The sequence below is a fragment of the Protopterus annectens genome, chromosome 14.part0 (assembly GCF_019279795.1).
Source record: "Protopterus annectens isolate FY-2018-M chromosome 14.part0, PAN1.0, whole genome shotgun sequence".
In the NCBI taxonomy this organism is placed as follows: domain Eukaryota; kingdom Metazoa; phylum Chordata; order Ceratodontiformes; family Protopteridae; genus Protopterus; species Protopterus annectens.
Genome location: NC_056748.1, coordinates 922,221,450 through 922,236,016, shown reverse-complemented (window position 1 = coordinate 922,236,016; position 14,567 = coordinate 922,221,450). Strand labels below are relative to the sequence as shown.

The following is a 14,567-nucleotide window of genomic DNA, read 5'->3' as shown; positions in this document are numbered from 1 at the left end:
TGAATAAAAGATACAATGTCCTGGCCCTCAAAATCCTACTCTAGATCAAACAGCTGCTTATTACCACAGCTCTTATTCTACTAGTTGTCCAGTCTCTGCAGCAAAATGTTAATGTGCTTTAGTAGAAACTATGCATGCACATTTTCTTTTCTTTTACTCTTCTGTCAGTCACGTTCTTCTAAAACCCCAGATGTTCTGCACCATATCACACAGTCACCTGAGGGTCCAACTGCTGCTGTTCAGTGAATCTACGCAGGGCTAAATAATTCCATTTTTGACAACTGCCAATACAGCTGTTAAACTTCAAACTCCAATGTAATCACAGTCAAGGATGAAAACATGAAGACAATATTTCTGATACTGATGATACTGTAGTGGAGGATCATAAGGTTTCAATTCAGCTGGTTCTATCAATTCTTTTTTTGAGCAGATTACATAAATTACACAACAAATACACTGACTATTGCCTTTTTTTCTTTCGCCCTTTTTTCCTCCCACCACCCCACTGTCTATTGACCATCAGTCCATCCCAGGCAATCGATCCATTCATTTCCACATCACTAGGGCCAGAGTCACCTGAGAGCTTTTACTTCAAAGAGCCATCAGGGTTGGTTCTAAGCTTTTTCTTATAGCTCTCTTCCCCTGTGCACATGTCCATCTGAAGAGCACAAGGGAAAAATAGAATGGGCTGCCTGCAGTGTTCGTCCCTCAGTTCTGCAAGGGATGTTACCAGCATGTAACCCTGCCCACTTCCTGGAACATGTAAAGTGGTTCCCCCAGTTTCCACCAGGGAATCACAGTTTCCTCCTACTCACAACCTTCCCCTCCCCCCTGGGAGAGACAAGTCGGCCATGCCCCTTCACTTTTTTTTGTCTACCTGGCTCCTTCACTGCTAGGGCCACTAATGACATGGAGGGTGTCTGGGTTGCAGTCAAGTCTCCATCGAGTCAGGCAAGTACACTGACTACTGTTTCTGTGTTTTCTGTTTTCCCTGAATTGTAGTGCAATTCTACTGTACTGCTGTAAACAGTGTAACACTGCAAGCAGAGAGTGGGGATAATTCTACTTCTTGATTTTCTTTATACACACAAACACACACACACCCTTATATAAAAAAAATTGTCTTTTTCCAATCTTTACAGGTGTATAACCACAGAACTGAATCAGCATAGGTTCCCATGTTGCAATGACTTTTCCTCTTCAAAAACACCATCAGCAGCATGGCTAGCCACCTGGTGGTGGGAACACTGGCTTTAAGTGATGGTCACTGTTGATATGACACCCCAAACCCCATGTACAAAAAGAAAAAAAAGGGCGTAAATGCTAATCCTGATTACTGCCAATTTTTCAGCAACATGTTTTTTTTTCGTGTGAGTGAGTGAGTGAGTGAGTGAGTGAGTGAGTGAGTGAGTGAGTGAGTGAGAGGGTGGGTGGGGGAGAGAGAGAGACCACTGCTGATGTATTTGCTTTTTAGATGTTTGAGTGCTTACGGCTGCATTCTGATGACATGCATCATGCTATGGCTGGGGTCCTAACCTGGGTTTATGCCATAGGTCTGCCAACCCTACTAGTCACTTGGGATAGCTACTTATTTTCCTAAAATGTAGCTTTGGCATACAGTATTCTGAAATTACCTGTTGTCCAGACTTACAGAAGGTCAACATGTTATGCTCATTGGTTAGTATTAGGCTAATTGCCCTTGTGGGTCACTTTAAGCCTAGTCAATTATCCCATTTAGTGTTTAAAATGAACCTATGCCATGGGAGTTTAGATTCACCTAACCCTTTTACAAGATTCATATTTATACATAACTCTAGTAATAAATGAGAGATCAAAATTGATATTTGGATGGGATCAGTACAATGGGATAAAACATTTAGGAGCTGCCTTTATAGATATTTGTAAATGGGATAAAACATTTAGGAGCTCCCTTTATAGATATTTGTAGGGGATCTATGTGTGTGGATAAAGCATTTAAAAGATGCTTCTGTCCATTAGTTCTACAGGGGGGGGGGGGGGGGGAGTCCCGGGCTGAATTTCTTATTTCCCATCCACTGATCCAAGTCACACTTGAATGTAGTTAGGGTTGAGCTTTGTTTCATGTGAATGGGGAGTCTATTTCATGGCAGTGGTATCCTCTTCAACACATACTGGTTCCAAAGAAAAATTCTATTAATATTGCAGAAGAGGTTTAGGTCACTGGATCAAGTCCGTCTGATAACATCTGACTTGCAAACGTGAAGAAAGTCCATCAGTAATGGGTTGGAAGATGCTTTGTATGCTAGAGGCAAGGCCACCTCTCAGCAGTGTGTAAGAGACCAAATATAGAGATAGGGCGTTGTGGTGGGCCAGTGTAGGACATAATGTTTAGGCCTTTTTAACATTTCTGTTTAAATGCAATACTGTAGAATAAACTAAAGGTCTACCAAGCAGACACATGACTGCAAACAGTTCCCATTTTAATGCACACTGCAGGCACTTATGCAGGTTACGGCTTTCCTGCTACAGACATGAACAACTTCAAATTCCCTGTCAGTGGGAATGAGCTGAATGGAAGTACCAGTTTGATAAAAGAAGACAAACTTCCAGAAACCAGATGTGAACCTTTCTTCTTAATGCATTCTACTCTCTTTTAGATCAGGTTTTAAAATTTGTTTCATTTTAACTGATTCCACTAAATATTTGTTAGAATTTTTTTTCTTTTGTCACCAAGTCTTTTTTTCAGTGCAAAATTAAGCTAAAGCTCTTACCTTGACGGACATGCTTGAATTTTTCACAGCATTCACAGATAACAGCACCATTTTCTCAGACCAATCACAAAAGGTAATAAGAGTGGAAATCTCAGAATTATTTGTCAAAAGATTCACACTTTTTAATCAACTTAGCCATCAGTAAAATAAAGGAATGATGCTAAGTAGTAATAAGATGAAGGAAGAGAGAATCACTGAACAACCCAATAAATAAATGCACAGCAGAAATTTTCCTGGAGAGACAGGAGGGAGACAATGGTCAAAATGGGAAGAACTGAAAAGAACATTTTGTATTTGGTGATACATACGCATTAGTACAAGTGTCTGTGTGAGACTCACATTGGTACCTCAAAGAGAAGAAGCCACTTGTTTTTGGAATTTCTAGCCTAGAGTAGAGAACAGTAACGGGAGTATATACCCAAATATTATGACTTATAGTGAGACTCCCCAAATAAGGTAAGACACCAGGGATCTGGTCACAGCTATACAAATGCCTGAAGAGTCTAACATGGATGTGTGTCAATTCCTTTTTATCTCTCATGCTACTTTCAGGCTACAAAGAAAACTGAAGGAGGCAGATATTTGAAGACAGCAAGAATTTGCTACTGCTGGGATGCTGATCTAAAAAGCTTGGGAAAGGGTAATAAATCAAAAAGTAAGAAAAGGAATCTATTACACATATTACTGTCCTAAATAAGCTCATCCTACCCACATTTAGCCATTCTACCTTGAAGCCAGCTTATTCTTCTCTTTTCGGGAACGGGGTCTTGCCACTACAGGGAGTGCACTGGCTGGTGTAAGATCATCAATGACCTTGTTCAGTTTCTTCAACTCTTCTCCAATATAAAGCAGCTTCCGTGGGTTTGGTGTCAAATCATTGACATCTGTCCTCCGTGATTTCTTCAGTATCCTCCTCCCTTAAGATAAAAAGGGGAAATATCAATTTCAATAGCAATTGGTACAGCACAAATGATGAGATGCTCAGTTTAAAATTTATAATACAAGTTCTGTGCATGAGGAGGGATCCATATAGTAAACGAAAAAAAAAATCAACTTCAATTTTTCCCCACAAAGATCTATGTAGTGATGTGGAAGCATCACTGTCAAACAGTACAAAACTGCAGATAACACTGAAAGATCATCAGCTACTGAAAGGTACACCCAAGGTTTGCCTTAGCTTTTCCAACCTGGAGATAACACTGGCACACCACAAGAATTAGGAAAGCACAGAACTGTCACATCTGCACCTTCTTAGCAAATACTATAAGCAAGAAAGCACAGTTGTGTACACTTACCATAAAAATATATGTTAGAGTGTATTCACTGTTGCAGTCCTGACTTGTGGGTTTTCCTATCGTGAAAGCCCTCAGCCTGCCTGACTGCCAGAGAAAACTCTTTTCGCCTCCCAGGCTGGCGGACACCCTGTCCAACGTCAGTACACTCGGGTATATAGGGGGCCAGCCTGCATCATGATTTCAGTACTTTCTTGTCTTCTACTAGGAAGAGCCCTAAATGAACATGAGGGAAGTTCCTTGACTGGATTAGTTAACTAGTAAGCTACGTACTAGGCTGAAGCAGGAGGGAGGGAAAGAAGACTGCAACAGTGAATACACTGCAATATCTACATTTCTGGTAGGTATACACAACTGTACTATGTTCTTCATGTTTCACTGTTGTAGTCCTGACTTGTGGCAAGATTCCCAAAGCTGAACTGAGGGGGGAAGGAGATTAGGGAGAGGACAGCATACTCTGCAGGATGGCCATGTCAAATCCTGCTCTAGATTTAGAAAAGGCTGTCCAGTGGTAATGTTTTGAGAAGATATGCACAGATGACCAGGTGGCTGCTTCCAAGATGTCCTTAGTAGGGACTCCCTTTAGAAAGGCAGTAGAGGTAGATGTGGCCCTTGTGGAGTGTGATCTAATCATTACAGGGTATTTTTTTGCCATGATGGCTGTACAAAGAGATACAGTGGGAGATTCATTTAGAGATAATCTGTTTAGAAGATGGCTTCCTCTCAAAGCCAGGGGCAAAGGTAATAAAAAGCTGGTCAGATTTTCTCAAGGCTTTTGTCCTGTCCAGGTAAAAGCAGAGCTGCCTGTGCACATCCAAAGAATGAAGTACTCTTTCCCATTTGTTCAGGTAGTTGGGAAAGTATGTAAGCAGCTGAATGGCTTGATTTAGAAAAGCATCCGTGACCACCTTGGGCATGAAAGTGGTATTAGTTCTAAGGGAAACCCTGTCTTGGTGGAAGACAATAAATGGTCCCACTGCCATGAGGGCCTGCAACTCAGAAAACCCTCCTGGCTGAGGTGACAGCCAGCAGCAGGGCTGTTTTCCAAGAAAGAAACTTCAGAGGAACAGATGCTGCAGGTTCGAAAGAAGGCAGTGTCAGCTTTTCTAGAACAAAGTTGAGGTCCCGTGGAGGAGTAGGTTTCCTCATGGGAAGTCTAATGTGAATGACTCCCCTAAGAAATTGTCTTAATAGGGGATGGTAAAAGACTGGAGGAAGAGTAGGAATGTGGGCCGAAATGGCAGATGCATGAATTTTAATGGAGGAGTAGGAAAGGCCTTAATCTACCAAGACTAACCAGGTATTCTAGGATGGCAGTAATGTGAGAGCTGAACTGGAATCAAGGTACTGCTTCTGCCACCAAAAAGAGAATCTTCTCCATTTGATTTTTTTAGGCCTTCTAGATTCTTTAAGGATGTTCTGCAATTGCTGACTTAGGGTAATGTTGCATTTGGGTGCTGCGGAATTATCCAAGCTGGAAGGCTGAGTGTCTGAAGGCTGGGATGCACAATCCTTCCCTTGTTTTGAGTGAGAAGGTCTACTCTCTGAGGTAACAGCCATGGACACTGATTAGTGAGCTCAAGGAGAAGAGGATACCAGTGTTGCCTGAGCCAGTCTGGTGCTATAAGTATTGCCCTTGAGCCCTCTACCTTTAATTTTAGAAGCATTGGAGGCAGAAGAGGTAAGGGGGGAATGCATAAATGAAGGTGTGAGTCCAGGGGAAGGAGAAAGCATCTATTATGCAATGCAGGCAGATTTCTGTTTGGTCCTGACACAGAATTTTTTTCAAGTGAGCATTTTCCTCGTTGGCAAATAGGTCTACACTTGGGATTCCCCACCACTGAGTCATGCTGAGAAAATTTTCCAGATGCAGATGCCATTTGTGGAGGACCATCAAGTTTCTGTTGAGGTGATCTGCTAAAGTATTCTGAGCCCCTGGAAGGTATGGTGTCATGAGGTGCAACCCCAGAGAGTGTGCAGTTTCCCAGACTTGCATCGCTAGGCAGCACAGAGGATAACAGTGTGTGCCTCCCTGTCTATGTACCACATGACTGTGGTATTGACTGTTTTTACTAATAGTACCCCTGGTTCCCATTTTTCTTTAAGGCTATCAGGCCTTTTTGCACTGCCATAACTTCTTTCCAAATGATGTCTCTGTCCTTCAACTGGACCTCTCACTTTTCTTGGGGTTAGAGGTTTTGAAAGTGAGCCCCTCAGGCTATCTCTGAAGCATTTGTGGTGAGGATCTGGCCCTGTGGCGTGAAAATGACGGAAAGGCCCTGATGTTGGGTACAAGCCTGTACCCACCACTTCCTCACATGTAGCCCAGCCAGGGGAACCATGAAGATAGATAATGCCATATATCCCAGTACTTGGAGAAATTCTCTGGCCAAGATGCAATATTTCTGCTGCATTTTTTGGAAGTAGTTTGTCAAAAAGAAGACTTTATCTGGAGGAAAGAAGGCCTTTGAAGTGAGAAGTCCAGGAGTGCCCCCCAAAAAACTATCCTTTTGGTTGGGACAGTGTTGGATTGCTTTAGGTTTTATTGTGAATCCCAGGAAAGACAGGAGATCTTGGGTGAACTTCAGGTCTTTGAGGAGTTTTGACATCTCTGTTGCCTGCATCAGATAATCGTCCAGTTAAGGGTATTTTTGGACCCCCTGGTCCTGAAGAAAGCAATTGCAGGTGCTAGACACTTTGTGAAAAACCTTGGAGTAGTAGATAATCCAAAGGGCAGTGCTGAAAACTGACAGTGACTGGTGCCTGCCCTGAAGTGAAGAAAGTATCTGTGAGATTTTTGAATTGAAATGTGCAGACAGGGGTTTTGATGTGAAATGTGAAGATAGGCATCTTTTAAATCTAACGACACTCTGAAGGTCTGACGGATTATCATAAGGAATAGCTTGTGAAAAGTCAACATTTTGAACTTTGGAACCAGGAGAAACTGATTGAGGTTGGACAGGTCCAAGATGGGGCTCCAAGAACCTTCCTTTATGGGGACCACGAATAGCCTGGAGAAGAATTATTTGCCTTTTTGTTCTTCTAGAACGTGAGAGCACAAGATCTGAATCTGGGCAAGGGTCTCTGATTTTTTGATTTAGTGGAACATCTGGACAGTCCGAGTATTTCAAAGGCTCTTTTTAAATGAGTCTGTAACCATTTGAAATAATGTCTAGAACCCACTTATCTGAAGTGATACAGGCACAGTTTTATTTGAGGAGTGTCAGCCTTCCTCCTAGCCTTGAGTTGGAAGTGGGGTAGGGGGAAGAGGGGTGGATGAGTCATAGTTGCTCTCTGGCAGGGGCTGGGGACCTAGAACTCCACTGTCTGGGAGTCTCAGAGGTCTACTGCCTGCTTAGTTGCAGCTGTTGTTGCTGCCTATGGGTTCCATCCCGCTGTGGTTTCCTCTGTCTACCCCTAGGCTGGGAAGGAAATGACCAGTGCTTAGCTGGAAAGTTCCTACTGAACCTAGGAGGCTGCACTTGGAGGAAGTCCTTCACAGTCTGCACAGACTTCGCTTTGTCCTCCATCTTTTTGAGAAATGCCTCTGCCTTGGGGACAAAGAGAAAGTCTTTGTCCAGGGGAGCATCCAGGAGGTTTGATTTAACATCATCAGGAAGAGACTGTTCCTAAGCCACGTATGCCTTTTAATAACTCAGACAGTGGCAGCTGCCCAGCAAGAAGCTTCGATGACATCATAACCACAGTGTAATGAATGTTTAGCAATGTGAGAACTGGAGTGACAAAGATCTAGTAGCTCTTTGGAAAGGTTTTTATCTTCTAGGGAGGTGACCTTCTGTTTGAGCTAATCTAAAATGGATTGCTGATACTTGATCAAATGGAACTGACAGTTGACGGCCCTCATAGTAAGAGTGGCAGCTGTATATACCTTTTCCTAAACCTATCAAGGGACCTAGTCTCTGTCTGTAGGTAAAGGGTTCCTGGATGAAGTGGCTCTGGCTCCTTTGGGCCCCGGGGTGACCATCTCAGGGTCAACAGAGAGACTTTTAAAAAGGTATTTGTGGGAATCCTGTACCCTATAAAACCTGTCTGGTTTATATAGGGCAGGGGGAAGGGAATCAGGATTCAATGAGGAATCTTGGAAGACAACTTCCACTACTTCTAAAATGGGAGGGATAACCAACCAGTGGTTTGTGTTCAGGTAGATCCAGGAACTCCCTAACTTTCTTTTTGGACTGGGGATATTCCTGTGCCTCCCACTGAAAATGTTGTCTCATACCATGGAGGGTCGCACAAAAGGTGAAATCCTCTGGAGGAGGCTGAGGGACGGTTCTCCTCTGAATTAGACTGATCATAGGATGTACAGTAAAGGCCTTCTTCAGACATCGACTCCTCAAGGTCTGAATCTTCAGCTGATTGAAAAGGGTCTGAGAAAGCTTCAGAAGGTGCATCCCTTTTCCTTTTTCCTGGTGAGACATCTCCTGTGGCCTGTATTGACCTAACAATAGAAATCATGTCCTCAGCTAATCTAATCTAATCAAATCCTGTTGGGATCCCTGAAAAAGGGAGCCAAGTAGGCCTAGGTAAAATCCTTGCCACAGTAACTCTCTTTGGGGTGGCCTTGGCATTAGGCATAGGTGCGTCCAACAACCTGGTGCCTGTCTCTCTGGGGGGTGAAAAGCACTGGTGTAGGCCTAAGCCTTGGTGTCACCATTAGAAAAATACTCTTCAGAAGCTGAGGCCTGCAAAGAGGCTCCAGAATCTACCAAAAAGCCATATGCAAGGGCTTGCATAGCAGAATATGGGACTGATGTCATGTCAGACTCTGAATGGGTCTCGGCAGTGGCCTGTGTCACAATTTCAGACACTGAAGGGGGCTGCAGAAGCACCTTGCCTTCCTCTACAATCACAAGCCTAGGTAGCGAAGCAGATGGTGAATGGTTGTCATCTGAAGGCCTACAGTTTTGTTTCTTTTCTTTTACCTAGGTTGCTTAAATTTGGAATTCCCAGCGGATGCTGTTGGACGTAAGTGAAAAGATTCCTGACTCAGGAATCTTGCTAAAAATTCAGCCCTATGCCTAACAGTCCTAGTGTTAAAATATGCATAAAAATGGCAACTAGGGAAGTTGTGGTCTGGGCCTAAACAGGTGATACAAAGTGAGTGAAAGTCTCTGTGTGGGATTTGCTTACCACAGCGGAGACAATTATTTACTTTATCTGACACGAGTTAAAGGAAAAGAAAGGAGTTCCCCAACAGGATACTTATCTTTCCGATGATGACTTCTCTCTGGTGCCGACTGACCTATGCACTTGAACACTGCTTCAGGCTCAGACAGCAAGAAAATACTTGAAATCATGATGCAGGCCAACTCCCGTTATACCAAAGCATACTGACGTTGGTCAGAGCATCTGCCAGCCTGGGAAGCAGAAAGAGTTTTCTCTGGTGGTCGGGCCAGCCGGGGGCTTTCACTACAAGAAATCCCACAAGTAAGGACTGCAACAGTGAAACATGAAGCATATTATACCTCTAAAAAGAGGATCTGTAACAACATTCAAGACTAAAAGGTTGTACATACCCCATTTATCTCTCTTGCAAGAATAGAGAACATGACAAGTGAAATACTTTTAATGAAATGGAGTATTTCTTTAACATTCTGGACAAAAAAAGAATAGGAAGTAGTTTGCATATCTGTTAACGTTTTTTGGAATAAGAGCTGTCAGTTAGCTCAGTGGATTATACTGATAGTTTTGCCACCTCTGGAAGACTGTGGGGCAGCGTCTGTCAACACTAGAACTACAAACTGGCAACTTTAGAAAGCCTGCAGTTCAGGCATTTTATTATTGTTGAGGATTTACAACTACAGTGAACAGGCTAGAGCAGCTTTGTGGAAAATACAAACTAGGGTAATTAAGACAACGTGAAAAGTAGCCAAGTAAAATGCTTCTGACTCACACCACTGCCATTCTGTTCACATGACAGTTAAAAAGCATCCAAGTTCCTTAAGTCTAGAATGACTTGTAGAAAGGAGACTTGAAACTGGATTCTGGGAACAAACATCCCAGCAGTAAAACAAGATTATTTTAATAATGGAGTCCCCCATGATGGTAATTTTGCAGAAAAGCTTATTAAAATTTAATAAGCACCACTTACACAGCGATTTTGCTGCATTAAAAATGCAGACAGCTCAGCATACAGATACAATGAAAAAATGTTTTGAGTTCCAGGGTGGTGGTTTCTTTAAATGAGCAATAATGGTGGGGAGGGCTAAGAAAAATTCATCTAAATACTCTTACCTGCAGTAATATAAAACAATAATAATAATAAAAAAACAGCACAAAATCTCACAGCCGCTCCAGACTTACCCTCCATATTCTAGGCACCAATAATGCAGAAGCACTACATCTAAATTCCAGCTACTCAGGTTCTGCTCAATAACAGCAAAAAGGAGACAGAGTCTACTGAGAGCAGTTTCAAGTTAATTAAAAAAAAAATAACGCATAAAGCTAGCTCCCTTGATGCAGAGGGATAAAGTCCTGACTATGAACTACACAACCAGAGTTTGATTGGTTGCTGATGGGCACATGTCATAGCCACATGTCATAGCCAATATGTAAAGAATGGATGTGTGTGTGTGTGTCTGTGTGTGTCCGGGATCAGGGTCGTCCACAGCTATAAACAACCCTGCATAGGAAGGGTGACCATGTAAGGGAATAGCCCAGGGTGGGCATTCAGCTGCCAATCTGCACTGATGGTAGCTCTCACTGCTAGTGCACAGCAGTGCACTCATTTTTATTTATTAATCCTTTATTTGCATTTGTTTACAGGGAAGGTCTTCTGGGTGAAGTTGAGCCTATTTTCAGTGGAGGCCTGGTGAGAAAAGCTCCACATGAACTATGATTTACAACAGAAAAGTAACAGCAGCTAGGGTTGCCACCTTTTCAAATGGCCAAAGTGGGACATTTTTGGTACAAACATCAGATTTTACAGGCCGACACATACCCACGGTCAGTACAAAGGATAGAACTTAACTTTTTTGCCTAAATAAAAGCTTATTATTGTAGCATTTTAGTTGCTTATTCTGTTTCTTATAACATTTAGGTATTTTAGATACAGAATAACTGTTTTATGCAACTATTACATAAAATATAGGAAATAATTTTGTCCTAAAATCTCAGGACATTTGCCATTTTTACAATTTTTTGTCAGGACACAACTGCCCAAAGACGGGACTGTCCCTCGCAAAGTGGGACAGGTGGTAACCCTAACAGCAGCAGAGTAACACAAAATCTTTGGAACATTTAGATGAGCAAAGGTAAGAAATTAGATATAGCAACAACAAATGGATTACAGTGCAATGCAAGATTCCAAACGTAAAATGACAAAACAAGTCATGGACATTCAGAATTGCCAATTAGCTGAAACACCATATGTTCATAAGGGTCATTTGCATATATCCCATGTGCCTCTGATACAAGAGGTTTGGGAGGTTACTTATTGGAAGTTCTAGCTTTGCTGGAGTTTTCATTTTGTTTTTACTAATTGTTTTTTTCAGTGACCTTCTCACTCATTGTTTTAGTTTGTTGTTTGGGATATTTTTTGCAGTGACCCTAATGATAATGGACATCAGCTGGATATAACAGCCCTGTGTTTCTTATGGTTAGTCAAACACTCTGCTGTGCCGATGAGGTCATAACAAGGCCATAATATGCATATCCACAGCTAGTGGGGTTTGGCTTTATTGGCCTGAAATTCTCCATTAAAACAATGAAACAAGTCATGGACATTCAGAATTGCCAATTAGCTGAAACACCTGATGCTAATAAGGATTATTTGCGTACATCCCATGTGCCTCTAATAGAAGAGGTTTGGAAGGTTACTTATTGTAAGTTCTAGCTTTGCTGGAGTTTTCATTTTGTTTTTACTGATTGATTTTTCAGTGACTTTCTCACTCACTGTTTTAAAATGTAACAGATGTAGACTTTATACATAGGTAATAGGTCTCAGTTAAGCAAACATATAGTATGAATATTAACAGGTTATGAGGTCAGAAACTTAAAGCATGCATCATCAATAATTTTGTTCAGTAGGTACTCCACAATAGAGGGCTTAAGGAAGTTGGTCCTGACAGATGGTGGGTGTAAAGGAGTATAGCATCTGGCCAGCTGTAAGTTTGTTTTTTCTACTTTCAGGAGTAGTTGGTTTTCAGATCTGAGGTCTATTCAGGTGGTAGTGGATAAGTAGAGTGGTAAGGGCAGGGCAGTCTGATGGCTTGAAGATAATTTTGTGTGTTGTGATTAACTGTAGGTATGAAAGATAGAGTGGAAGTTCGATCCAGTCTAGAAGGTGCAGTGAGGAGCAGTGGTGGGAAGTGTATTTTGCATTGGTAGCGAACTTAGCAATTTTATTGTAGCACATCTCAAGCTAGGATCTTAGACAGGACTGAATATTGATAAGAAGAGGGGGACTGTAAAGAGATAGGGCAGTAGAAATGTAGAGGCAAGAGTTTGTCTAGTGGAGCGGCTGAGGAACTGTTTGTGCCTCTAGAGCATGCCAAGTTTTTGGAGCATTTTTGATGCTGTTGTGTATGTACAGGTCGAATGTTAGGTTTTCATCTATGATTATGCCTAGTAATTTAGTATTTGAAACAACCTCTATGGTGGCTTTATTTTGGGACTGTATGCAGAATTCATTCTTGTTTAGAGAAGTACTTTCCTTTGGGGTGAATAGCACAAGTTTAGTTTTGTTGGGGTTTAGGGCAAGGTGGTTGTTGGCCATCCAGGTTTTGGTGGTTGTGAGGGTGAATTGTTGTAATTCAGATGTGGAATTAGCAGTGCATATCATGGTTGAGTCATCTGCATATTGGATTATAGAACCTTGAGTAAAGGTGGTATGAAAGTTGTTGATAAAGATGTGGAAAAGAGGCCCCAATATGGAGCCTTGGGGGACACCTGTGGTTATGTTAAGGAATGCAGACAGAGAGAGAGTGTGCTGCCATTTGGTTGACTGTTGTCTATTTGTGAGGTAGCTTGTAAACCAGCTTAGGGTAGGGGGTGAGATGCCTAGGTTAGACAGTTTTGTGAGAAAAAGGTGGGAAACAGTATCGGAGGCCTTACAGAAGTCAAGAAATAGCGAGGAAACAATTTTTCCTGCATCTCTAGCCTGGTTAACTGTATCCATGAAGGATATGAGGGCAGTTGTGGTATTGTAGCCTGGCCTGAAGCCATGCTGAGTGGGGGATAGAATCTGGTTGTGAAGCAGATGGTTGAGAAATTGAATGTGGATGCATTTTTCCAAAATTTGAGAGACTGGTGACTGCAATAGGTCGAAGGTTGGAAATGTCTGTGCTGTTCCCACCTTCATGTAAAGGGAGAATGTATGCCTTTTTCCAGATGTTGGGTACATAGGAGACTATGACAGATCAGTTAAGAAGTATGGTGATAGCGTAGGCAATGGAGTTAGCTGCTATTTGTAGGAATTCTGGGGGTAGGTTGTCAGGGGTATTAGTGCAAGGTTTGAGCTTAAGGAGTACTTTTTTATGATAGTGGTATGTATGGGGGAAAGGAAAAGCTAGGTAGAGAGGGAATAGTGGTGTTTTGAGAGGACTGATTTGGAGATGTGGGGTTAATATTAGTTGATTTGAGGGAACGTAGCAGTGAGATTGGATATAGTTTTGATGAAGTAAATGTTAAACAGAGTGGCTAATTCAGTATGTGTTTTATCTGGTTTTGGACAAGGATTATTTTCTTGAGCCTGGGTTTAGTAGGGAAGTAATGGAGTTCCAGAATTGTTTGGGATTTTACCTATGGTGACTTTGTAGATGTAGGTAATGTGCTTTTTTTGTCTTTAATAACTAGATGCTTTGCCTGGTCGTAGAATTTCTTTAATTGTAGTAGGTCTGGGGGGGTTATTTTTTACCATAGTTTCCATGCTTTGTCCCTAGCAGTCATGAGTTGTTTAGTGGGTCTGGTAAGCCAACTGTCATGGTTAGTTTTCACTCATTTTTATTCAGATTGGAGCTAGATTGTTTAAGATCTTGAGAAATGCTGAGTTCAATAACTCAACAGCCTCATCAAGGGGAAGGGTTTTAAGAGCATTCCAGTTGGGTTTTGATAAAGTTTCATTAAAGGTGGTGGAGTTAAAGTGGGATAAGTTTCTTGTTAGCTTGTATTGGTGTTTACTTGGTCTTGGAGTGGCTTTATATAGTATATAGGTGGATAGGTGGTCACTAATACTGTTGGGTAGTATGCCGTCAAAGGAGATACTGTTTGGACTGGAGACTAGGATCCAGTCCAAAAAGGAGCCACTGTCATTGTTTCTGTTTGGTCTGGTTATATTGTGAATTAACTGGGTAAAGTTGTACAAGTTAATGTTGGAGTAGGGATTGTGTTTGGAGAAATCTAGCCAATCAATGTTGATGTCACCCAGGATGATTGTTTCATTTTCTATATTATTCAATGTCCAGGCAAGAATTTCTTCTAGTAGAGGAATGTTATTGTCTGGGGGGATGTAAAGGGCTATGATGCAGAGATTTTTTGCAGCTGTTTATTTTTAGGAAAGAAATTA

General features: G+C 41.9%; 1 protein-coding gene across 1 annotated transcript in view; it reads right to left on the bottom strand.

The window, feature by feature from the left end:
* The window catches only part of LOC122789343 (CREB3 regulatory factor-like), a 1,518,167-nt gene that overhangs the window by 417,434 nt on the left and 1,086,166 nt on the right, over positions 1-14,567 (bottom strand). Inside the window, exon 5 of the mRNA XM_044056721.1 lies at positions 3,478-3,667. Coding sequence (XP_043912656.1) covers positions 3,478-3,667 — 190 coding nt within the window. The remainder of the gene's footprint in view (positions 1-3,477; positions 3,668-14,567) is intronic.